This window comes from Arachis hypogaea, chromosome 13 (genome assembly GCF_003086295.3).
Source record: "Arachis hypogaea cultivar Tifrunner chromosome 13, arahy.Tifrunner.gnm2.J5K5, whole genome shotgun sequence".
Taxonomy (NCBI): Eukaryota; Viridiplantae; Streptophyta; class Magnoliopsida; order Fabales; family Fabaceae; genus Arachis; species Arachis hypogaea.
In genome coordinates, this window is record NC_092048.1 from 129664105 (window position 1) to 129690177 (window position 26073).

Sequence of the window (26073 nt, forward strand, 5' to 3'; positions counted from 1 at the left end):
GAATCTATACAAATTATAAACTTATTCGAAGTAAAATACGAAGAGTTAATAGAAATTTCGAAAAAGAAATTAAAAGAAAAGTCGACTTTAAAAAATTGGTATCAGAGCCAAGTTAACGATCAAGGGTAACACTTTCTCTTTAAGCAACACTTTTAGTGATACACTTTTAAATCAATAACAACCACAAAATGAAAAACGTCTTTACGTAAAGACGAAAATGGCATCTTTACCGTAGCATCCCCTTAACTAAATTGTATAATATATGTAAAACATTTTGAATTTTAGTGGGACATACAGTCTCACACACAAGTATTTTAACTCTAACTGAAGTACTTACTAAACTAATTAAGAAGTTCTTATATATTTCAAAGTATATGGGTATGATTTCTAAGAAGAAATAATTTATGAAAAAGTCTAGGAACCAACTACAATTTTTTTTTTTTTAGTTCATAGATTCAGTGTCAAGAGAGTAGACATGTTTGACCTATTGAATTGAGTACATCACCATTTTTTACGGAAAAAGATAATTTTCTCTTCAAATGAAATTGTAACTTTTGTGATGGAAAAATGAATTGTAATCATCATTTACGGCACTAATAAACAATTATTATTTGCTTTTCATGAAGGAAATGAAATGGCATTATCGTGCCACTAGCTAGTTTCACATCTAGTGATATTAATTTTTTATTTCAATTTTTATAGAATACTATTTACATTAAATATTATCCAACAAAAATGCCTTGATCATCCCATTTTGACCACACTACACTTCCTAGTATCAGTGAAATTTCACATCTATCCAAAACAGCATAAATAGATTTGAGTTTTTAAGTAGAATTAAGATATCAATGTACAGTGAACACTCCAATGTTCCCATTTCATTAGCCATCATATATGACATTGCATTTTACAAAGAAAATTCATGACTTCTAAATACAAGTTGAAGGGTGAATACCAACATCTTTAGATGGTTGCTTTCAACTTTCAATAATCCAAACACCATTCATTCAGCTGTCTCACACAGTTCATTTGTTGTACATTTCTCTGGCGACGACGATGCGCGCGAATCATCGAGACAAAATCGTTGGGCTGTGATCAAAATAACCCAACAAGAAGGTTTCATCTTCTGTAACATAATTCCGCTTAACCATATTTGTGGCTGGATCACACTCATCTTCAGTTAGGATTGTTGAAGGACTAAATTCAGCTCCTGTGCAGACTTGGCCAATAAGCCACCCCTCCTGCAGCCAAAAGAAAGAAGCCGTGACTCGATTCGAAACTTCAGAGAGTGCTTAAGAATCAGTTACTCGTGCGTCGAGCCCTACTGGATGATTGATTACCTTACTAATATTGGAAGAATCATATGGATCTTCTGCAGTTGCATAAAGCATTGGTTGCAGCATTCGCGCCTGTTCACATAAATTAAGTTACTACAAATATAAACTTCAGGATAGAGCCAAAGCCATATAAAGGGTGAAGATGGAGGACACCTTTGCTGTGCATGTAGATCAACTCCAACTGACGGAGGCGCAGAAACAGTTGATCGTATCATTGGACCAAAAACTGCTACAAGCTTTAATAGCAAATCCAACGACACCTTCACATGTCTGCACAGTAAGAGTATACGAAACATCCATCAAAGCCACTTTATCATGAATGAGAAACATGCATGAGGCACCAACCAAATATTTCAACTCCCAGAATGAGAATTATTCCTTCACAATTGACAAAGAATTACCTCTCTGTCTTGCTATCAAGCAAACCTACGAGCACAGGAAGTAAGGAGGAAAATAAATCCAAAGTGAGAATCTCCATCTTCTCAACAAGGACACTGATAACATCTGCTTGAACCTGCATCCGAATGATGCTGTTCTCAGGACTAAATATTTAATGACAAATCCATAAATAACTTGCCTAAAGCATTTAATATCTGATCAAACAAAAAGCCAAGAAGGCTGACATATGCCTAATGAAAGAGATACGTACAGATTTATCAGGCAACTTTCTCAAAGCATTGATGGCACCTTTACTATCGTTGCGGTCCCAAAAATGTCGCACTACCTACCAATGCAAATTAGACCAGCCAGTAAGTGACACTATATATTCTTAATGTTTCCAGTTCTTATCATTTTCTTTCTTTATCCTTGTCAAAGCAAATAAATGCAAAGACGAACTTCCACACTCGAGCATATAGGCTATACCAAAACACTGTTAATCAGAACACAACTCTATAATTTTATTAATTTCAATGATTAGCAAAACTTACCTGTATTTTTGTCAAACGTGATCGAAGATTACTTAATGTTACATCATGGGTTTGCATGAGACCTTCAATTAGTTCCCCTTCATTTGCAGAGTTTGAGATCCTTTCATCAATTTGAGGCTCAGCTTTCTGACCATTTTAGAAAACAGGATGAATTTGCAAGTTCAACTAACATACAAAAAAAGGGGGCATTATGTACCCAAAAAATGAGGTTTTATGATTGAATTTTCATTCTTAAATATCAAGAAAAGAAGTATCAAAGCCATGAGATCAAAATTGAAAGAATAGAAATAACAATTTGTAACCAACTTGGGTTGGTCTAGTGATTAGCTCACTAATCCGCTTAAGCAAGTGTCGGGGTTTGAATTCGGCCTTGTGCATGCAGCAACTCATTGGCCAGTAACAAACCCTTAAATGAGCTCAGATCCTCGATGGTTTAGTCCTTGGCCTGCCGAGTGGCGATACCGTGGGAAACCAAAAAGAAAATAAGAAATAACAATTTGTTCAACCTATTGATATCCTTCCTTTTCCTAAATCCCAAATCCCTTTGGACGAAGATTTCTAAATTTGACAAAGATTTCTAACAAGACATCAGCCACAAATACGTGTAACCAAGGGTAGCATATTATGTCTTACCAGTCCTGAATTGAGAACAATATAGATTTTAGCTGAAGAAAAGAATGCAAAGTGGAAATGCTAGTGTTCAAAGTTTTGCAAAGCTTGTCTCTTTTGTAAAAGCTAGAAATTTACCAGGATGTTGGGAGATTTATCAGTTTCAGACATTGTGCTGGGAATGTTGGGTGTGTTGTTACGATCTTCAACAATGGGAATTGTTTCTCTCCTCTCAAATATTGTGGTGGACACGTTGCTTTGGTCTTCCTTGAGATTTTTTTCCTTCCTTTCATGTATTGTGATGAGGGATGCCTTAGTTTGATCCTCACTGATAGGAGTTCTTTCCTTTCTTTCAAACCTCTCAACCAGAGAACGAGTCCTTCCTCGGACAACAGCAACTGCAAAAGCAAAATGGAGATCATTAAGTTTTGAGTGGCTTTAATATTGAATAGATCTATATTTTTGAGCTATGACAAACCTCCATTGATATTAACCGGAGTAATCTCTTCACTGCAGGGTGAGGATTCAACACCTGCAACATAATGGGTAAAAAGGGTCAGAATGACTTTATTTCAAATATGCTACATCCTATATCAGACACATACATTTTCTTTGCTTCAAATATAATAAGATGCATAGAGTATACTAGACTCTATATAACTTCAGGAATATTCATAGTGCATATATAAACCAAAGAAAGGAAATTGAGAGAACAATAAGGAAATATAATCATTTAGAACTTGCATTTGATCTTCTCAGTGGCTTCATCGAAATCACTTACGTTTGTCTGTGTTGGAAAATGTGTCCGGAGTTAAGGTCTTTTCAAACTTCTCTGTAACACTCTTAATAGGATGTTTGTCTTCACAAGCTTCTTTGACATTGTTCTGAGATTCTACCATCACCTGGAAGTTGCAGTCTTTAGCATTGTATAGTTTACTATTGGTATCCACATTATCAAAATCAAATATGCCAGTAGATGCTCTCCGAGCATGAGCTGGCCTAAGTAACATCCCAGGTTTTGTCTTTGAAAAGGCGATTGTTTCATTTCCAGATTTTGCTGAGTCTTTGCTATGAGGAATGTCCCGAGGTACAATGTTAGGTGAAATGAAAGATCTTTTTACTGATTGTTCATTTGGTTTTGCACTAACACCTTTTGCAGGACTTTGCCTTAGCATTTCCTTTGATTCCTCTGAGAAATCTACTTTTGGAGAACGATAAGACCTAGATCTCTGTAAAGCAATAGGATCCCCTCCAGAAGCTGTATATGCATAATTGTGTGTAAGAGAGAGGTTCTTAGATACATAATTGTGACTACAAACAAACAGGTACATATATAAATTATTACTGTGTCAAGAACAAGAGTTCATGTTTGCTTGTGCATTAAATTTCCAATACCAAATTAATAAACTGATGCAATCCTATCTTACCAATATTGCTCAGAGGCACTATAGTGAAAATTCCATTTTGAAAGCTGAAATTTTTTTTCAGGAAATTCAGATTTAATATAGATGGAAGACACAAGATCAGTGGCTTACAGTCAACATATATATTCTTTATCTCTTTTGATTCAATGTCCGGAGAAACAGTGCGCAACCCAGAAGTTAGTCCTACACCAACCTCTACTTTCTCTATTGGACTTGCCTGAAGACTAAGTTGCTGCTCTGTTCTTTCGTTGTTCTTGGTTTCCAAGCCAGCAGTATATGGTTCAATATGCTATACACAAATAAATAACACTCAGAAGGATATCTACCAGAGTACAAAGAATAGCAAACATGTCTCAAGAAATCCTATTGCCATGTAAAATACAGCAGAAATGGAGCTGTTCTTAATGGTGGAAGTCCTACCGATATATCCGCTATCCATACTACAACTGAATTTTGGTGGAATGAGCAACTCAAAAGTTTTCCATCATGAATGCAGAGGTCACCAAGTGTTGTCCATTCCATGTCAACAGCATCATGACATATTACAGGTTCCCATGAATAGACCTACATTAATTGAGCACTAAATGATAACTTACCCCTGCTTGAGAAGCTTCATTATTATAAAGTAATTATCAAAGTGAATAATCTGTACCTTCAAACTACCCTCAAGTCCTGCAAATAAGGTCCGTCCATCAGGATGAAAAGCTATTGAACGTACCCCTGAAACCTAAGAAAAAATCATTTAATATGATTAGAGAAGTAATATGAACAGAATTGAAATCATATCCTTGTATAATTATTACTAAAGTTCAATGTTTTACAAAAAGTTGTTCTGTTTCAATGCATGTGAATGCAATTGTGGACTAAATAATAAATACAAATAAATGTTGATTTTACTTTACATTAGAAGGAGAATAAATAACAAAGTTGACATGCAACATAATTTGAGCAAACAATTTAGCATGCTTTGAAGGTAATAGCTTTGATATTAACAATATTTGAATTAAAGCACAAACACAATTATGCATCTATTACTGCATATTATTAACCACTAGCCATGATATACCAACATTTTCAAGTTTAAGTAAATATTAAGCCTGGAAAACATAGAATGGAAAAAGGACTTGGACACAACTTAACTAACAGCTTGTTAAACATTCACAACTAACAATAATGTCGGGGAAAATTGTTTATAATTATAAGGGTCAAGAATGGTGATCCACTGCAGCAGTTATATAACAGTTTCCATGAAGTTTGTAATGGTATAAATATAAAACTGATAGAGGTGTTGCAATAAATTCCAACTGAGAAGTGCTAGATATGCATGTTAATGGCATATATATTGGATTAAAAAGGGAGAAATATTCTGCAAAATTAGGTACCTCTTGTCTAGTAGATCCAATCAGTTCAAAGGATTCTAAATCCCAAAATTTCACTGTTCTGTCCACTGACCCTGCAATACAATTTGTGATATTGAAAAGCTTAAGAATAAACATGTTGATTGACATGAGAGTTCCCATCTTTTAGGTATAAGTCACAACTAAATGAACCAAGATTGGAGAAAATAAATATATGCATAAATGACAAGTCCAAATACATCATTCTATTGAATGGATCCGAAATGAATTTTTTAAAGAAAAAGAAAATCAGGACCACTTATACCAACCTAATTAATTTTTCATTTAGTGCATTTGAAATGGCAATATAGTAGAAGGATTTGCTTGTAAATGAATACCTAATAGAAATAGCAAGACAAAATGAATTAAGGAATCTTTTCATGGACATTGCATGGATAAGCATCATCTACCATGTGCAACTGCTCCAAAGTCACTAACCCACCTGTGGCCATAAGAAACTCAAGAGGATGGAATTCTAGGGAGCAAATGCGTCCTTCATGGAACTTGAAGTCATTCAAGAGTTTTCCAGCTGTTAGATCCCAGACCTGTAACATAGATATAATTTTTTTATAGAACAAATCCAAGAGTTAAAAAATATTGCTAGCAAAAGCACACCATATTCCATAATATTACCTTCACAACATTATCAAATCCACCAGAAACTACCCAACGGCCGTCTGGAGTGAATTTGATAGTACTAATACCCTGGCTATGACCCTTGTATGTATGAATGCATCCCTTCTTCCGTATATCCCAAAGCTTTAGATTAGCATCCGAGGAGCCAGATGCAAAAAACTCACCAAATGGATGAAACTCGACGGCAGTGCAATTGGAACTGTGTCCAGCAACAGAGCGAACCACTATACTTCAAGAACAAGAAATGATACATTAGAAGCATATTGAGGAATGTTAGTATATGGTGGTAACCATATTATTAAATATAATAGTTAACTCACTCTTTGCTTCTTCCAGATCCCAAAGCTTTATTACACCTGATGATGCTCCACCAAGAACCAACACTTCTGCTGAGTCGAAAGCAACGGATTCTACTGAACTTGTATGACCACAGAGACTCTGCATACATTTATAGCAGAAAGTATTGTTAAGATCATGGCTTTGCTGCCACAAACAATAACATAAGTTGCAACACAATGCACATGACCCTTCTATGACTGACTAATGATCCACTAGTAGCCATAATCCAAGATACTATAGAAACAACAGCAGCAAGCCAGCAACCAAACTAACCATCAAAGAAGTTGGTTTCCCAATTGTCCATAGATTGACATTTTGATCATCCCCTCCTGTTGCAAAAAGGCGGCATGCCTTCTTTCCTATCCTTAAACAATTCACATTGCCTGAATGAGCCACAAATTCCTCTGCAGTTCATTGGCTAAGGAAAGCACATTATCAAAACCATCAAATATCTATGCTTTACAGAAGTGATAGCAGACTAATCCAGATCCAGAAACACAAAATCAAGTCCCTAGCATGTTATATTTAAAAAGTTATGCTAAGGCATCAAAGTATATGCATATCTTCTAGCAGAATCCATCAACTTATTTAAATCAAAAAGGAAAAAAAAGAAATCCAGTAAAATAGATATCATAGATTGCAACTTGAAAGTTTCCATAAGAGAGGGAGGAAATGCCTAAAATATGTCATCTTTTTCACCATAACTTCCAACTTGCTCTTTAGCTACCAACATTTGCATCACTCATTCACTCCCCCTTCCCCACTAAAAAATCCCCAAGAAACGATACAAAGCTCAAATCTTTACACCCACTTTGCATTCCCTAATAAGCATTTTCTCAGGCCAAAAAAAGAAGAATGATAAAAACCGAAAGAAAAAGAAAAGGATACGTAGTTTGTATGGTGGTTTAGCCATTGGTTTCTTGAAGAGCTACTGAAAACCAGCTTGTGAAGAAGAAATGAAGCAATTGGCGAGTTGGGTATACTTCAAATGTGGCCGATGCTGCTTCAGAAGCATAGCAGAATGGAAAAGGCCACAGCTTTTCTGGCTGAGTAGGATGAAAATGGAAATCCAAAAGGACAAGATTGCAATTGGATTTTGGTGTTTTGCTCTGAACAACACAACAACAAGAAGAAGATGATGTGAAGGAAGAAGATTTCAGATTCAGTAGTCAGAAAAGAGAACTTTTTTTTTATAATTATTATTTATTTGTGTGTCAACTTTTTTCGTATTTTGTTGTCCGTGGAGAACGAGCTGAAGAGAGAGATAGTCATAGACCACTGTTTTTCACTGCTCGGACCAAATTGCCCTTCTATTCTTGCTGTTGCCATTACCATTTTACCTAAACACCCCCCAATTAGTAATAAATAATAATATAATATATAGATTGTGGATATTGCAATTTTGGTTTTAGCTATGTGCATCGCGCTACTGTGTATAATATATTGGAAATGTTTAATGCAAGATTTCATTATATGATAACATTTATTATTTCTTTTTTAAAGTCGTTGCTTTCTTATATTATTGTGTCTATCACTTTGGATATATCATCAATAAATAATAATAGTAACTTTTATTCATATAGTGAAAAAATCGTAAAAGTAATTATGAGTATAAATTGAAGATTGGTGTTTAGCATGAAAGAGAAGAGAAGTGAGTTCTTTTAAGTTTTGTATATCTTTTAAAGTATTTTATTTTATATTTAGTTATTTACTTTAAATGAATAATTTTTATAGTCATTAAAAAAAACTCAAATGCAGTGTTATCAGTTGAAAATTGTTAAATAATAATTTAGTTAAAAAATATTAAATTATTTAATAATTTTAACTAATAATTTAATATAAAAATGATTATACGTGAATTTTCATCTAAGAATAAATTATTATTGTATGTTGCTAATAAATCCAATGTATTAATTATATATACGTCGTTAATGTTTTATGACCTTTTAGAGAGTGACTTAAAACTCACGTTTCTTTATCATAATTATATTAGTTTTATTTTTTAAGTTGATTTATTGATTGGATTAAATAAAATGAATAAAAGGCAACTAAAGATTCTTATACTACTTAACTGTATAGGGCTACCTAATTTTGGTGGGAGTGTGATTCACCAAACATTCATGGAGAATGGAGATGCAAAATTTGATGTGAATAAAAGGTATGAAAATGACTTGTATCGAACTATGGGGGGGAATTCCTTATAGAATAATCCCCATTTCTTCAGCTTTAATTTTCCATTATATATTTAATTAAAATTTAGGAGAAAAGTTTGATAGTGACACCCACACTACACACTTTATTGTCATTGAATCATATTCATATGGATGGGCACCTATCAACTGCATCAAACTATTCAAATTATGTTAGTTTATTTGAATAAAAAAAAAGGGTAGATACGATATATTTTCATATGGTTGGATCTATATTTAACAATATCGACCATAACTTAAATAAGAGTAACAAAAACAGTTTAAAGGTACCTCAATGTTTAGACTTTAGATATTTTACTGCATATTGTATACGCCTCCAATATTGGTGCTAAAATAAATACCTATGAATGCTTATAAACTCGCATCGTTTTTCTTGAAATAGTTGAGAACCCTTTTTACCAAAAGTACTATATCAAGTTTCTACTCAATGAATCCGAGTTAATTAATTATAGGCTGTTATGGTGGTAGGACAATTACTAACCATATAAAAAATAAAATATTTTTAAAAAATTAAAAAAGGAAATACTTTTAGATGTTTGATTAAAAATTTTAACATTCAATTAAAAAAAAACACAATGTATACAACAATCTAATGAAGTAAAAAAAAAAAGTCTATTATTAAAAATATTCTATAAATACAAAATACTGACCATCATATATTTATATATTTTTATATATGTTAATGATAACAAGAGTAGTAACATGCTGCACGTAAAGAGAGCATCGCAGACAGAACACGATGAAAATTGTAACAAGAATGACAAGAACAAAATAGAATTGGTGTTTATTAAGCAGACGTGACATTAACAAGAGGGACGTGCGTAAATTGTGAGCCTTCCTTTCTGAATCTCTCTCTCTCTGAATTCTCTTTATGTGATTCTCTTTTTGTTTCTCATTCTTTCTTCTTTTCCGTGAGTTTGTGCAGGTTGAGCCAGACTACCATTACAAATTCTCAATCCTAATATTCTAAATTCTCTTTCTGTGATTTTTTTTCTATTTCTCATTCTTTCTTCTGCTCTGTGAATTTGTGCAAGCTACCATTACAAATTTTCAATCCTCTTAGCCCCAATATTATACTTCCATTGATTCTATTTGTTATTTTCCTATACTTACATATACATATCAGTAGTTTTGCTTAATTTAAATAAGCAGCCTAATCAATTATTCAGGGACACACCTAAAAATACTATTATAAAATGTCAAATCATCGAAAATTTGAGAATTTTATATTTTTAAAAAGTGATTGGTAGTAACAATTTTTTTAATATATATTATTACTTGTGTTTTAATTATTAGAGATAAAAATATTTAAACTGAAATTTATTTATATTAAATTAAACATTCAATATGTTTAATAATTTAATTATTAGTATAAGACAATTATTTATTTTATTTTATAAATATAAAATAAAATCATATAATATATAATAACTTCTATATACATACACTTACTATTACTCATTAATTTTTATTTCAAAATGGTGGAGAAGAGAGAAAGAAGATGAAAAAAGTCCATGATTATCTTCTTTAGATTCATGCTGTTTTACCTAATTTTCTTAGTAATCAACTATTAAAATAATTAAATATTTTACAGCAGAATTATAACAACATAATTAATTATTTTCCGTGAATACTAATATATATCACTTTAATTATAATAATTGATTTTTTTGTATACAAATATAATATGATTCTTTATCGCAATTCTCTCGCTCTTAATTATAGGAGAGAATAGCGAACGAAAAAGTCAACAAAAAAAAGGTGGGGGTTCATGAGAAATTGAGAATAAATATGCATTAGTTTAGTTTATATATACAAATACAGTTGGATAAACTATTTGATTAAAAATTTGATCGTAATAAACTATTAAAATAATATTCATAATATTTTAAATCGAATAAAATGTTAAAAAAAAGTCTCTAATATTTTTATCAAATATTTACTATTGTTGAAAGTTTTTTTTGTTTTAATATTTTGGTATAGTTTTCCCAAAATGAAATTGTGAATGAGTATTATTGGTGATTTCAGTGAATTGGTGATGTGATGATGGAGTTCATTTCTGATTTGTAGGCAGTAGGCAAAGGGAATGTTTAGCCATGCTTCATTTACTCAAACATGGGTCTACCCTCATCATTGCATTCATTCTTCACTCATGCATGCATACCTTTTTGTTTTGATATTCGGTTATATGCAACTTTATTGGCCTCAAGGATATGGTATGTGGAGGATGATAATTTAGAATAAATCTAAGACTCTAGATTAAGTTGAATTAATCTAGTAATTAATTTATGGCAGTCACTCAGATAAAGACGTTTTTGTTTTTTTTAAGATATTTTTTATTAATTAAAATTCAATACATATAATCGATTAAATCGTGTTATTTTTATCAAAATTACATCAGACAAATTGATTTGACCAAAAAATCGAAAACTACACCTTGAATCGGTTTAAATTAATATTTTCTTTTTATAAAAAATGACTACAATATCCCTATTATAAAAAATAACTAAAATACCTTTATATATATAAATTTTGAGAATCCTAAATCCTAATCCATTTCTGTGCCGTTGGCATTTAGAATTCTCAAAATTATATATATATATATATATATATAATATGAATATTTTAGTCATTTTCTATAATAGGGTTATTGTAGTCATTTTTATAAAAAAATAAATATTAATTTAAATCGGTTCAATGTTTGGTTTATCGATTTTTCAGCAAATTAATTTATCTAATATAATTTTGACAAAAATAATACAGTTTAATTGATTATATGTATTGAATTTTAATTATTAAAAAACATCTTTAAAAAAAGACGTTTTAAACGTCTTTATCTGAGTAGCTCCCTTAATTTATTAGTCTGTTTAAAGTTTAAACAAGTATTAAGGGTTCAAATATTATTTTATGCATGTAATAATTCTTTAGCCAACGATAAATCTTTAAATGAAATTTCAATCTATAATAAATTGAGTCTAATTATAACTGCTTCATTTTTATACCGCGCAAATCTGATTTAAAGATTTGTATTTTTAAATTTCTTTTAAATCTAACCTACTATTTTTTTTTAATTATCTAGACTAAACTTCTAATTTTATATTCTTCTTTGTCTCTTAACAAATCAAATGGTTGAATTTACTTAATAACAATTTTAAAAAATTAACTTCATAATAAAAAGAAACACCAATCTTTTTAATAACAATATATAATAGGCAATGCATTGCACATTATTCCTATGGGACTAAATTCTTTATTTTTCTCTATATTTCAGTAAATTGTCCATAATTTTCATTGTGAAAACTGCACCAAAATTTTGCATAAAAATGCTCAACGAAAGTCATTAGGATTTTGTATTTGAATCCTCTAAAGTTTGAATTTTTTACTTTAGAGAGTAAAGTGTGATCTTCTACCTTTGAATAGTTTCTTTTTCATATTTATTATTGGCCTCACTTATAAAATTAATGATAAAAAACCACACTTTATTCTTTAAAGTGAAATTCAAACTTTAGAGGATTCAAATCCATTTTAAACCGCCTTAATTGAGACGTTTACAACAAACATCGTTTACGACACCACCATGTGCTTATTTATGTTTAATGAACTTCCATCGCAAGCTACCAAGTACCAACCAATATTTCCTGTGAATAAATGATTACTAGCAAATGTTATTAAAGGTTATAAAAATATTATTGTTCAAATAATAATATTCAAATATGCATAAGTATTGGAAGTTCGAATATTGTTTTATACATGCAGTAATCTATTGACCAGCGACAAATCTTTAAATGTAATTTAATACAGTGACAAATTAGTCATTGACCTATCGAATTGAAAGAAACCAACAAAAAAATATGGATCATGTATTAGACTAAACTGATTATTTTTTCTATTCTATCGGATTTTTATAATTAAAATGACATTGTAAAATTATTTTATACACTTTTCATGCATAATAATTAAATTCATTTTACTAACAAAATCAGTCTAATATAAAACTCTTTAATTATCCTTGCAACCAGTTAAACTTTAATTTCTTAAAATTATAAATTAGCAATATATATCTAATTGCTATGCAACCTTCTTTCAATGAAGTCGTAACCACGTTCCTCAGTCCTCACGATCCTTTTAGACTCTTTATCATTTTCATTGGGTCAATTAATTACTAAACGTGGATGCTTTTATGAACCAGCAACAAACTTGAATACTCTCCTTTTCAATCCATAACAACTTGAACTTATTGTTCATATGATATTGTTCGTTAAACAAAACAAAACAAATTACGATCTTATTACTTTACATTAATGTTTAGGAAACTGCCTTTGCTTCTCCATAACAAATTACCAATAAATAACATGTACTTCTTCACATTCACATTTTAAGCGTGTGTTTAGTTATGCTTTCATGTAATATTTTACTAACGACTTAAGAAATGTGATCCTCTTCATTTTTTTTCTCTCAATTGTATGGTAAAATATAATCTTTTCCTTAAAAGAGATAAAAAAAAACATGTAAAAAAAAATATTAAATGATTAAAAATCATACTTTATCAAACCATGGAATAAAATTTGAGAAGATTCACTCCCAATGAGTCATGCTCTAAAGGACACTCGTTAAAGATACAATATAAAAAAAAAAAGAGGTTTGGGTTTTCAATAATATTAAATGTAAACGTATTTTTTTTTTAATGAAAAAATTTCATGTTTGTATTGGGCCAAGAAGTCAAGTGACTACAATAGATTATTAAGCCGCAAGCCCAACTCAGATTAATAAGCATAATTCATATCATACATCAAATACACTGAAATTCTGAAAAAAAAAAAAACAGAATGAAATTGAATCAAATGAGTAATATAAGAAAAAAAGAATAATAGAAAGAATTAATAAATTTTGATAGTTAAGGGAGTTGATGTTCATCCAAGACTTGACGTGATTCGCAAGAGATCTTGAACGATTTCAGACATTGCAGGTCGGAATTCAGGTTCATGCTGGAAATCAAAGGAAAACACAAGAAGAATACCAATTATAATTCCAGAGAAAATTGTTTGAAAACATTTGAACATTAAGAAAGTTGAATTTAATTTTGATGCAAGTAAAACCATTTTATACATGCATTTGATCACATAACACCATATTATCAAAAAAACTATCTTTAACATTAACCATGTGAATAATCATCCAAGAGAATGATTGTGATTGCATACAAAAACGTTTTACATCAGTGCATCAAAATTAAACGCTAAGAAGTTACCTGTAAACATGAAGAAATAACATCAGCAAAACGTGACAAGGATTTCATAGGAGGAGGAGGGTAGGCTCCGTTCAAGGAGGGATCTACCATTTCAGACAATGCATCAATGTCATGCAGCTGAGGCACTGCCCATCTCACCACAGATTGCTCTCCCCGAGGCCGCCACCTACATAGTAACAGAATTAACTGCTCCTTAGCTAAATCCAATGTTTTATTTCTTAACATTGAAGTAATTGGATAGCTAACCTGTCAAAGGCTTTTCGCCCGGTTAGGAGTTCTAGCATCACAACTCCAAAACTGAATACATCACTCTTTTGTGTATAACTCCCTGATTCAAACTCTGGAGCATCATAGCCCTGAGCCGTCACGACCTGCTCTGAAGATAGTAAAGAACCTAATCCACAGTCAGAGACACACACTTCCATCTTGTCATTCAGGAGAACGTTAGAAGATCGAAAATTTCGCTGCACAACAGGTGGCTGGAAGTTCTCATGCAGATACCTTGCACATCAAGAAGAAGAAGAAGAAAAAAAGGAGTTGAACAAAGTTAGCCTCTATGCTGATGAAAATCCAATTTCACATAGTTTTCTTGAAGACATTCTTGAACAAATAAGTATTAGATATTGAGTAGCAGCTAGACTTACTGTAAAGCTCTAGCAGCTCCGAGTGACACCTGGATTCTTTCGTTCCATGAAAGTTTAACGCGAGTGTTATCATCAGTATGCAATGCATCATGAAGGGTTCCATTGCTGCAATACTCATACACAAGTAGCCATTGGCTGTGCTCGGTGCAGTAGCCTAAAAGTTTTACAATGTTTGGATGTTGAATTTTGGAGATACTGAATACTAATTGAAGAAACTGCTCATGATTCTGCACCATGGAAGCATTCAGCTTCCTCACAGCCAGCAACTGCAAGAATCATATGACAGATTATAAGCATAGAAATCAACTAGGATAATGGCATAATGAAAAAGGTAGTTCCAAATAAATTAGATTAATATTACCTTTCCATCAGGGAGCTCACCCTTATAAAGAGGGCCAAGTGTGCCTTCTCCTATATAGTTTTCTTGTGAAAAACTATCTGTGTACTGCTGAAGCAATGCAACAGAATAAACCCTGATGGAACTGGTTATAATTTGTTTTCCACCTTCAATTACTTTGGTGGATTTAGCTGGACTGATGAAATTCTCTCCAGAAATTATTGGGAGAGGATGTGGCAGTGCTTGTTGCAGCGGTGGAAGTTTTGAGCCCTGTCCTATATTATGTAATTCACAACAATTATTGCATTCTGAGCTATGTCATTTGTAATTGCAAGCAGGATTTGAAAAGCTACACTATAACAAGTTAGGAGAAAGGGAGATTCATCTAAGATGAATTTGATTTACCTTTCTCCTCATCAATATAAACATCCATGTCTTTATGTTCCTCATAATTCTTGCTCCTTGGTCTTCTCTTACAGTACCAACACATAAAAAGGCAAATTCCTAACGCAATAAATATTATGATCCCAAAACCAGCAATCCACCAAACCATGTTCTTAACTTCAAAGGAACTCCTAGTAATCAAAGGTGTTGGAGCTTTCATGGTCATTGAGGGACTTTTTGCCCCTTTACCATGTGACTTTTCAGTGGAAGGAGTAGGGGAAGGAGAAGGAACCATGGCTTCAGGTGAAGGAGCTGCAGCTGGAGGTGAGTGAATAATAGTAGTATTAAAGGGATTCCCATCTTTTCTGCAAAGTAAATGCAACTATAATTACCTTGTATTAAGCAAGGTTTAGATTAAAAACAGAAAAGGCAGATTGACTAAAAAGAAAGCTAGAAGTTAGCACAAAAAAGAAAATCAAGTTCAAACTATGACTAACCTGAATTCAGGAATAGTCAACAACTTTGGAGGAATCGGCCCAGAGAATAGATTGTTCTCTATATTCCTACACCATAATAAACTCATGGTTTAACTAAAACTCACATTAAACTTCCTAAGCATTGTTGCTAGGTATAGGTAGTAGTTATATGTATGTTGTCTGCAACGAATAAATGTGTTCTAAAATACATACAGATTCTGAAGAGGGAGGTCCTCCAAAACAAAAAGGGTTCCACCAAGTTGATTGTTCTGCAAGTGTCTGCAAGAAATAAATAAATGAATAAGAACAACATTGATTTAGCAAGGTCAAGTAGAATCACTTAGTTGTAAGAAACTATACTCACAATGTAGTAAGAGATGATAAATTCACAATCGAGGGAGGTAGCTGACCACTCAAGTTGTTACCTGACAGATTCCTGCAGCATGATACAGGATTATTGTGAAACTGGATAAGGTGAAAACACCAAAATATCAATCTGATTTTACATGATCTTCTTACATATTTGTCAAACTGGTGAATTGTAGAAACACATCTGGGATTTGTCCAGTTAGATGGTTATTGTTTAATGACCTAAGGGCAGCAGCAAATTGCCATTCATATTGAAGAAACAGATTATGCAGGAAAAAAGATAAACTCTAACTATTGAGATCAGATATGCTATAAACTCACAATTCTGTTAGTTGAATTAACATGGATAAGGCATCCGGAATGCTTCCATTTAACTTATTCTCCGAAAGAGACCTAAGTTGAAAAGAAAGGAGGAAATAGAAACTTGTTTAATGATACAAGTCACAAGTCACAAATCACAAGTTTAAAGATGACAAAGATAACATACAATCTCTTCAAAGTAGATGGCAGAGTGGATGGAATGGTCCCTCCAATGCTGTTGTTGCTAATATCCCTGCCAATTGAGGATTAGGTTTTCATGCAAAATAGGAGGAGTTCAAAACTTAAATGTTAACTCAGTAAGGTAACATCGATTTGAAGTATACAAAACTTACATTTCTATGATGGATGGAAAATCCAAATTACTTCCAAGCTGTCCACTCAAATTCATGCTTCCAAGTTGTCTATCCATCCAAAAATTACAACAAATTTCAGGCAAGACATATACCAAATTTTGATCACAGTCACATTCAACTCAATCAATCAAAAACAACTAAGTAAACACCAAATAAAACACTAAATAGTTTAGAATATGAGCACAACAACAACTAACAATAGTTTAGAAAGTGAAGAGGGAACATACAAAGCAGTTATATTGGAGAAGACACAGCTGACACCTTGCCACTGTTCCACACATGGATCTCCTCCTGTAGGTTTCCACCCTTGAAGGGGAGGTGATCCTAGTGCTACATATAAGCTATTGATTGCTGCAACTGTGAAGTGTGAATCATAACACACATCAACAGAACCACATTCAGATAATTTGCTACTTTTTGAAATTGGATTACAAGTGAAAGAATTCAATGCATTATAGTTAATTATGGTCTGAGAATGGAAGAAATCATCAAGAAATTAGAAACAGAACTTGAAAATAAGAACTATACCATCAAGGGGGTCAGTGTCTCCAACACAGAAAGTAGCTGCAAAAATCATCACTGACATGATGAGAATTCGAAAATGCAATGCCAAATTTGCACAAGCCATTTTTTTTCCTCTTCAATAGCTCCACCACTGTTTCCAATGCCTTCTGATGAAGAAGCAAAGCTCAAAATTGAAAGATTGAACAGATATAACAAAAGACAAAGGTAGAAACTTTGAAACGAAACATACCCTTGAGAGTTGAGAGGGTAGATAATGTTTGAAGAAGAGAGAGAATAGAAGGTTCGGATCGTCCAAGGTACATGCAGAATTACAGTACACAATCTCACTATTTTCTGTGTGCTGCTTTTTTCTTTGTACTACTTTAGAAAAAGCAAAGAACCAATAAAACTGTTTATATAATTATCTGAACGTTGGTTACTCGATTCAAATTCTTGTGTGATTAAAATCAGGATTATGGGGTCCATTAAACCTACTTGGACTACCACATATGATATATGATGATACCACGCTAATTTCTTTGGTCTTGTTATGTGACTGTTTTCTAGTTAAGGTAACGGCTATATAACATGAAAGTATAATATAATGCAATATTTTCTCTTATCCATTCATGTATGCATAATTATTAATTAATTAGAATAATGGGAGAGAGCGTTCAAGTGATGGTGGTGGATGAAGAGTTCCTAATATTAATGTCATTAGTGATTGTTGACCTCAATGTAACGGTTTTTGGAACTTCAAATGTCCCTTATTCTTTTATTCTATAATGTGACTATTTTTTTTAGGTAAATATAAGATGGGTGATATATTTTAACATAATAATTTTAAATATTTTTTAAAATTATAGAAAGTATAGAAATTACTGAATGTGATTTCTATATTTCAAATTTTTTAATTTTTTTGAAATAAAGAAATCAGAAAAGTCGATTTTTTTTATTCCAAAAATCGAACTTTAATTTTTGCACTTCTCATATTTGAGATTAACATCTCAACAATTCATAATGTGTGTTTATTCTTGTTTGTCCCTCATTTATCGGGTCCTGCTTTATCCCAATCAACTAAATGGGTCCATAATAATGCTGAATTTCTCCTTGGATTTTACCTATACGATAATTGAATGTTTTGTTCGTGAGCACATAAATAATTTTACTTTCTTCAAAAATAATAAAGACAAGACAGAAGAGAGTAAATGTATGTGGCATGAATATGATGTGTTACTCTCTAAGTTGCTAATGTCCTCAAAGTCATGACCCTTCTAAATAGTTACACAATAGAAAAGTAGCAAACTCTTTGGCTGAATCTAAATGTATCCCTCCAACTTCATTTCATTTTCACTTGTCGCGCATTAACAATATCTTCTTAGCCTTCACTCCTACATGTCTCAAAATAATGGCAATCGGGATACATAACCTTAGTCCCTAAAAAGCTTCATCCTTAATAACAAAGAGTCTATATACTTGTTCTTCAACTCTATACTCCAAATGGGTTGCTGTGTCAGCAGTAACAACAAACCTTCAACAAGAAAAGGCCATGCAGATGCAGCACCGGTGGTTGCTGAGCCACCAAAACCTGAACCAGAGGAAGAAACTGTTAAGCAAGTCCTCTCATCAGAAACCCCCACATGTAACAACAACAACCACACAACAGAACCACAAAACAAGGAATATGAGATCAACAAGGCATCACCATTACTCGTTAAGAAAGAAGCACATCAAGAAGAAGAAGAAGAAAACTCGCAGGGGAAGGTCTCACAACAAGTTTGCAGCTTGATGAGTCAGAGTGACACCATCTCCATGTCCACAACCACAACCATATCCGAACTCATCAGAGAAGAACAAACACGCAAAAGGGTCATCAGATCTCCCAACAAACTCCAAAAAAATCGTTCCTTTTCCCGCGCTGACGTCGCTGCCAAGACAAGAGACACGAAGCTTCATGCCTCCAACAACAATAACGCTTCTGCCAGGCTGCATGTTCAGTGCAGGGACCAAGCGCCCAGGAACCAGCCTCGCCGGCGTGACCTCGGCGAAACCTCTTTCCGCCGGTCAAGGTCGCTGGCGATGAGTGTCGCATACGACAGTGCAGCAAAGCCCGTGATGGGTCGGTGCCCGTCTGCGAGAAGAACAAATAGGACACCTTTGACGGCTGCCGGAACCGTCACGTCGGAGAAGAACAGTTGCCGGAAAACGGAGGTTCCGGCGAGGGAGAGAAAAGGAGTAGGTTGTGCTAATGAGACACTGGAGAATCCACTTGTGTCGTTGGAATGCTTCATATTCTTATAACAGGCGGCGGGCGCCACCGTCAACCACCGTGAAATGTCGGTAGTTGGGTTCGCTTAACTCCAATGCAATAATAATAGATTAATTTTCTGTACCACAGTAGTAGTAGTAGTTTCCAGTTTGTTTCGATGTTAGGAGTTAAGGCAGTTTGTCTGTAAATAATTGAAGTCAAAGTCAACTCATGAATGGTACCACAAACATTAATCAATGATCACCAACCACGTTTTTCTCTTTTGTTTCAGTGTCGGTCAGTTAAGTCCAACTATGATTTATGCTAAACAAAATAATTAGAATGAGTTAGTTTGACTTGTGTTACAGTATTGAGGGTGAATAATTGATATATTAGGAAAGAAAGATTGCATTTCTGCCAAATGTGATTTAGGTCTGCACCAAAATATTCTTTACTCCATTTCATGGCAATACAAAATCCAAACTTATCTTACTGCTACATACATCTCCCATTTCACCATTTTTATAGATGTTTCAGATCACATCACAGTCACAGTCCAAAGAAGTAAGCTGAGTTTTCAATTTCTATATTTGATAGTAACTTAAAAGCTATGAGAAATGAGAATAGTTTTCGTCTGTGTTATTTTTTGTACAATCTATCCAGCTAGCTGGCTAGCCACAGTTGTCCAATTTAATGAGTAACTATTCCAAACTTCATATACATGTTCCCCAACTTTGTCTTGTGTGATTGGAACAAGTACAAAAAAATTTGAGTGTTGAATTTGATTTGAGGATGGAGGGAACTGAGTGGGACAAAATTGATGCCTAGTGGAGTGGTCCTCATTTTTTATTTATATTATATGAAAGCCTTGAATTGAATGGAGTGTGTAGAATATTTTATATGGTGGCAAGTGCAAATCATATCAAGAGTTTTGGAGTGTAGTGTTGCATGTTCTGTTGTTTCAAGCACAAGAGACAAATAGTTTATCTAATGCCATCAATCAATCAATCATGTGGGAAGTGGAATGTGGAAATGGAATGTCCCGAGATACTCAAAGCTCTAACTTCAAATTTATATTCCACCTAAAACACCACCATCTTGGTTTCCATAGTGGACAAGAATCAATTATTTTATGCATTTTTCTAGAAACAGTTTATTTTAGAATTATTCTCAGCTTTTCGGATTCGTTAATTATATCTGCCTGCCCTGACACCACTGGAATTCAAAAAGAGAAGGCTCACGGTTATGAATAATGTATTCTTACCCTAAATTCCTAACTATCTGTATTTAGAAAAGAAAACATTTGCTATCAATTGAAAGTAAGTGAATCTCAAAGAACATCTCATCAACAAATTAATTTTAGAATTTATTTTTTAGTTTCCTAACTGTAATCCCTAATCCAACAAGTTAAATACTAGTTTGTCGCCAATTTAAACTCTATTTAAAGTTCAAGTGGCTAATAATTTACTGCATATATAAGATGAGATTTGAACTTTATGTACTTACCTTAACAGACAAATAACTAATCATTCGACCAGTCGACCAACTAAATTGGTAAATCTTATAACTTGTACTTACCCATTAACATGTTAAATTACATCCTGACCAAAACATATACTCTTTTTATATAAGAACATCCACTACCACTATTACATTTTTCGTTCATCCAGAGTAGAAAAGGGGGAGAAGAAGACAATGGAAAAAAACCAAAAAATAAAATGAAAATTTATAAACAATTAAATGCTTCATACTCTTGACTAGTGATGTCATGGTAACACCATGTCAAATGGGCTTGAATGATCATACAATATTTAGGTGACTAATATCTTCTAGATAGAGAGAAATGATTTACAGAAAAGTCCCTCCCATAAAAGCTCTTCATCCTTAATTAATTGGACAATAATTAAGCACAATTTGGACACAAATTGATATCGCACTTTCAAACATATATGAATGGCAAAACCAATTTGCTCAAACTAAATCATATATACATTTTATCTTCATAGAACTATTAAGGATAAGATCCAATGGATGAAAAATTGGATGCAAGAAAAAGGTGCTACTCTTCAACCCAAAATGCATGCATGCAGGACTACTCTGATATTAATTCAGCTCCATCTCTAAATGTTGAAAGTGTTATGGTGCTGATGATGATGATGAGAAGGGAATGAAATTCGTTCAGGGCAACATGGTGGAGGTGCAGGGTGTGCTATGAATGTTGGAATCTCATCACCTGGCATCAGAACTGAAACTCCACTTGCATATACACTCATCTGCACATAGTTTATTAAACAAGGAGAATTGATTATTGATGAGATATCATCACCTTATGATTATTAACAGAAAAGATATTTCCCCCATTCTACTTGAGATGAAACAAATTAAAAGTGTTAATTACACAATTAGTGGACTAAACATCAAACCAGAAAATGTTAAGACAAACCACTGTTCATTCTTAATATAACTTTTAAGCATTATAAATGTTCTAAGAACATATATTAAATGTTTCCAAAAGTAGATGCCATATTTCTCTTTTATTGAGCATATCTAAAAGCATTGCTTTCAGCATCATAAGACAAACTCAAAAATAAGAAACCAAAAACCTTGTTGATAATCACATGAAATATCAGGTCTAACTTACTTACTTACATATGCAAAAGTATGCAGTAATAATATATCATAAAGGAGAATGCAACCGATTAACACTCGCCATGTATCATGGATTTTCTACACTGAAGATAAGATTAGATTTGAAACGATGTTTGACACAACATCAAAGGCATATATGGATCTAAGGTACAAGCACAAAAGGGAAAGTGAATTGTGGCCCAAATCATCGACAGCATCCAAAAATGACAGCCATTTTAATCATCAAAATAAGAAGAAGAAAACCGATGGTTGAAGCAGAATTGTACCCTTAAATTGTCTGCATCTGATGCTAAACATCAAAGTGATTAAAGTTCATTGTATAAATATTACAAGGTACACTGAATCTTCTATCAACCTCACTTGGTATCAAGTGAAACAAAATGAAATAAAATAAAAGGAATAAATAAAGTGATTAATGTAATTACCACCAAGATAAAAACATACAGATGAGCCATATAGATTCAGATTAAGGGAAACAACATAGTTGACTTAATATTGAAGAAAGCCAATGTTTGCATATATAGGGGAAGTTCAACAGTTTTAAAATTTTAGGTTGTGTTTGGTATGGAAGTAATAACAGAGGATAGATTTTTATAAATAATATCTATATGCAATTTTATACATAAATTTCCTCCATAAAAAATTATCCTCAATTTTTGTTCCCATATCAAACTTTCTCTTAGAATTAGAAGGTTTGTTTTACCTCTTAATGCATTTCTTCTATAACTAATGACTTTGTACCTTTCTACATGCTGAATAGTTTAATTATTCAAGAATAACATGCTACATTTAATCCAATTTCTTACTTGTTATCAAAGATACAAAAATGTCAAACTGACTTTAAATTAAATGAAACACTAATAAGTGACGAGACAAGGAAGAAAAATGGTCTCTAAGTAGCATCATTAATATAAAAAAAATAGAAAGAGTATTAAGTGGGTGAAGCATTTTGTCTAACTCTTCCATATTCTCATTCCATTATCACCATGCTTGAGATCCCTGATGTAATGAAAATGCCAAACAAATAGGTTATTAAATTCTAGATTAGTTGATTTGGGAGCTTTTATGTCTTTGGAACCTCATTGGCCATTACAATGGAATCTTTAATAATTTTTGTTAAAAGATGACAGAAACATTACTATAAACAAAGTCACAATCAAGTTGAGGCCTCCCTACTGAACAGAGGTTTGATAAGTATGTGGGCCACCGTGTTCCACCAAAGCAGTAGCAAAAGGTAGACAACACAATTGTTACATGGTGTTTGTTCATCATAGGATACTACATTAAATAAATAATAATATTATATAAAAGAAAATCCTAAAGTTGCAAGGTAAGAACTAAGAATATATATTTATTATTTAGAATAAATTAAAAGGGTACTTCTTGGTTTGTCATTTTTAGGCTAATCTCTTTTTCACAGTTAACTTCATAGGGTTTATTTTTACTATTAGTTAGCAGATAAGACTAGTAGCAGAGAATGGTCGAAAATATGTCTCAGGACATACACACCAGCCATGCACAGTGTCATTGAAGATGGGAGGTACAATGTAGGGTCTCAACTCTGAAAAACATGCTAAGAATGTACAAACTAGAAATAAATTCTAAGACTCGTGGAATGGTACCAAACTTTCATTACAAATTTTCAGGAGGTCCATCACCTTATAGAATTTTAGAAGGAGACAACAAGGTTCACTCATGAATCATGATGAAGATAATTGACAGAACGTGTAAAATAGTGGTGGGGAAATGAGATGGAAAATATGGTGGGGTTAGGATAAAGCTATCAAGTTCAAAATTCCATTATAATAAAAACAAATATATATGTTTCTTAGGAGGTTGATTCATATTTTGACAGGTTTTTTCCTTTTACCTTTGCTTCAAAAGTGGATTTGGGGTTTAATCATCACAGTAAACTACCAAACAGAAGAAAAGCATAAAACTTTTGATAAATTGGGACAATTGAAGATGGAAAGAGTAACACCATTTTACTATTAGGCCACTTGGAAGACATTCTAATGGAGAACCCTTTTGTGTTTGTGGAGAATGTGAGTGACAATGGAACAGGACAAGCACCAAAGCAGATCAATGAGATGTTGCTAATCATGGTGAAGGAGGTGCTAAGGCACAGAACAGAACAGAACAGGACTGAACAGAATCATTTTGAATTGAACAAATAGACGAGTAGGAAAATTGATTAAAGAAACAGAAAACTGTGGTGGTTTTCATAAATGTTCAATCCAAGATCCAGCATTTTTGTGACAGCAACAGGGGAAGCTACAAGCAATTTATGGCAATGATATTTGACAGCAAAAGATCTGAAACATTGAGAGCAACCTAAAACAATAACAAAATTAGGAAACTAAATCTTCATCTTTTGTCAGAGAATCCTCATCATGAATTATCCAAAACCCAAATTTAGCTACCCCAAATAAAAAAAAGGCAAGACTTTTGAAGTAAAAAACAGCACTTTGCAACAAGCAGCATTTCTCAGGAAAATGTGAGAGTAATAAAGAGTAAATCAGTAAAATACCAAAGAAAGAAAGCACTTTTGGCATGAAAGAAGCAAAAGTTAAAGGCTTTTCCCACACCCGAAAACATTGAAATGAGAATTGGAATAAAGAAAGGTTTTTTGACTGACTTTGGGTGAAGGGTGGCCAAGCTTGCCGGGAAAGGCCATCTGGGACTCAAGATCAGTGGAAGTCCGGCGAGCAGAGGGGGAGAATTCATCGGAGTTGTTGGGTCTAAGGAACCTCTCAAAGATGGCCATGAGAAGGAACATGGAGATGAGGATGGCAGTGGCCACAAAGCCAAAGGAGACAGCGTTGACTGAACTCTCAAAGTTGGTCCAATGGGAGTCATCTCTGCTCTGCACATTCACATTCATTGGAGACCCTATTGGTGCCCACCCACCATTGTTGTTGTTGCTGTTGTTCTCTTCAACCACCATTTCTTCCAAAACTACTCTGATGCTGTAGTATTCTTCTGTTATGCTATGCTTTCAGCATGTTGGTTTTTAATTAATTCTGGTAAAGGTAATAGCTTGTCTTGGTTTTAGTGGAGAATTAGTTAAGTAGCTATAGAGAGAGAGAGAGAGAGAGAGAGAGAGAGAGAGAGAGAGAGAGAGAGAGAGAGAGAGAGAGAGAGAGAGAGAGAGAGAGAGAGAGAGAGAGAGAGAGAAGTGTTGAAGTGAGGAACATTGGAATGTGAATGGCAGAATGGGATTGTCTCCTTTTGTATTTCGACAAAAACGATAAAAACAGAAAATAACTAAAACTACTCTTTTTACAGTACTACTATAACATCTTTTTTTTTTTTCCCTTAAGCTAATATATACCCTAGAAAAAAAAGTCATAATAATTAGGGTTCTTAAATTATTTAAAACATAAAATGTCTTATTTTATATAATTGTGTTTTAACTATATTGATAACATAATTTTTATTGAATTGATTGTTGCACTCATAAAAATTATAAGCATTTTGAATTAAAATAATTAAAGATAATAATTTTTATACACCTATAATATAAACAAAACTTACATATAGGAGGGGACACATTATGATGTATTCCTTGAAAATAAAAGAAAGCTATTATGGTTGGTGCTAAACTGCTAATGACTAATAACATAAATTAATTGTAATAATAACAGAATAAAGTTATT

The 26073-nt window shown here is 32.9% G+C and overlaps 3 protein-coding genes across 7 annotated transcripts; all 3 read right to left on the reverse strand.

The window, feature by feature from the left end:
* Positions 1-794: 794 nt before the first annotated feature.
* Positions 795-7913, reverse strand: LOC112733427 (katanin p80 WD40 repeat-containing subunit B1 homolog KTN80.1). Of its 2 annotated transcripts, none has more exons than XM_025782369.2 (18): positions 7560-7913; positions 6945-7075; positions 6653-6770; positions 6330-6556; positions 6139-6241; positions 5682-5752; positions 4952-5026; positions 4720-4863; positions 4411-4588; positions 3657-4133; positions 3354-3407; positions 3014-3273; positions 2267-2392; positions 1987-2061; positions 1739-1851; positions 1491-1607; positions 1341-1409; positions 795-1241 (listed from the first exon to the last, which is right to left on the reverse strand). In XM_025782369.2, the coding sequence occupies exons 1-18, from the start codon at positions 7582-7584 to the stop codon at positions 1181-1183; spliced, it is 2424 nt and encodes an 807-aa protein (XP_025638154.1). In that variant the 5' UTR covers positions 7585-7913; the 3' UTR covers positions 795-1180. The 2 variants fall into 2 exon arrangements, with proteins under 2 accessions (XP_025638154.1, XP_025638155.1); XM_025782370.2 differs by having other exon boundaries at positions 6330-6561.
* A 5687-nt stretch (positions 7914-13600) lies between these two features.
* LOC112733428 (protein STRUBBELIG-RECEPTOR FAMILY 3) lies at positions 13601-17955 on the reverse strand. Of its 4 annotated transcripts, none has more exons than XM_025782371.3 (16): positions 17768-17955; positions 17542-17684; positions 17241-17370; positions 16993-17061; positions 16827-16892; positions 16661-16732; positions 16490-16561; positions 16335-16406; positions 16184-16249; positions 15992-16057; positions 15516-15859; positions 15135-15385; positions 14774-15039; positions 14376-14630; positions 14130-14295; positions 13601-13866 (listed from the first exon to the last, which is right to left on the reverse strand). In XM_025782371.3, exons 2-16 carry the CDS (start codon positions 17639-17641, stop codon positions 13792-13794), a joined length of 2070 nt encoding a protein of 689 aa, XP_025638156.1. In that variant the 5' UTR covers positions 17642-17684; positions 17768-17955; the 3' UTR covers positions 13601-13791. The 4 variants fall into 4 exon arrangements, with proteins under 4 accessions (XP_025638156.1, XP_025638157.1, XP_025638158.1 ...); XM_025782372.3 differs by having other exon boundaries at positions 17542-17681; positions 17768-17902; XM_025782373.3 differs by lacking the exon at positions 16490-16561 and having other exon boundaries at positions 17768-17901.
* A 3404-nt stretch (positions 17956-21359) lies between these two features.
* LOC112733430 (uncharacterized) lies at positions 21360-25655 on the reverse strand. Its single transcript, XM_025782375.3, has 2 exons — positions 25053-25655; positions 21360-22038 (listed from the first exon to the last, which is right to left on the reverse strand). Exons 1-2 carry the CDS (start codon positions 25359-25361, stop codon positions 21886-21888), a joined length of 462 nt encoding a protein of 153 aa, XP_025638160.1. The 5' UTR covers positions 25362-25655; the 3' UTR covers positions 21360-21885.
* Positions 25656-26073: the final 418 nt, after the last annotated feature.

Coding starts and splice junctions, on each gene's coding strand:
- LOC112733427 (XM_025782369.2), bottom strand. CDS start 7,584: ATGGCTAAACCACCATACAAACTAC. Junction 3,274..3,353: donor TCCGGTTAATATCAATGGAG/GTTTGTCATAGC, acceptor TTGCTTTTGCAG/TTGCTGTTGTCCGAGGAAGG. Junction 2,062..2,266: donor CACGTTTGACAAAAATACAG/GTAAGTTTTGCT, acceptor TTGCATTGGTAG/GTAGTGCGACATTTTTGGGA.
- LOC112733428 (XM_025782371.3), bottom strand. CDS start 17,641: ATGGCTTGTGCAAATTTGGCATTGCATTTTCGAATTCTCATCATGTCA. Junction 17,062..17,240: donor TTCTCCAATATAACTGCTTT/GTATGTTCCCTC, acceptor TTGGATGGATAG/ACAACTTGGAAGCATGAATT. Junction 16,250..16,334: donor TTATCATCTCTTACTACATT/GTGAGTATAGTT, acceptor TATTTCTTGCAG/ACACTTGCAGAACAATCAAC.
- LOC112733430 (XM_025782375.3), bottom strand. CDS start 25,361: ATGGTGGTTGAAGAGAACAACAGCAACAACAACAATGGTGGGTGGGCA. Junction 22,039..25,052: donor TTGGCCACCCTTCACCCAAA/GTCAGTCAAAAA, acceptor AACTATGTGCAG/ATGAGTGTATATGCAAGTGG.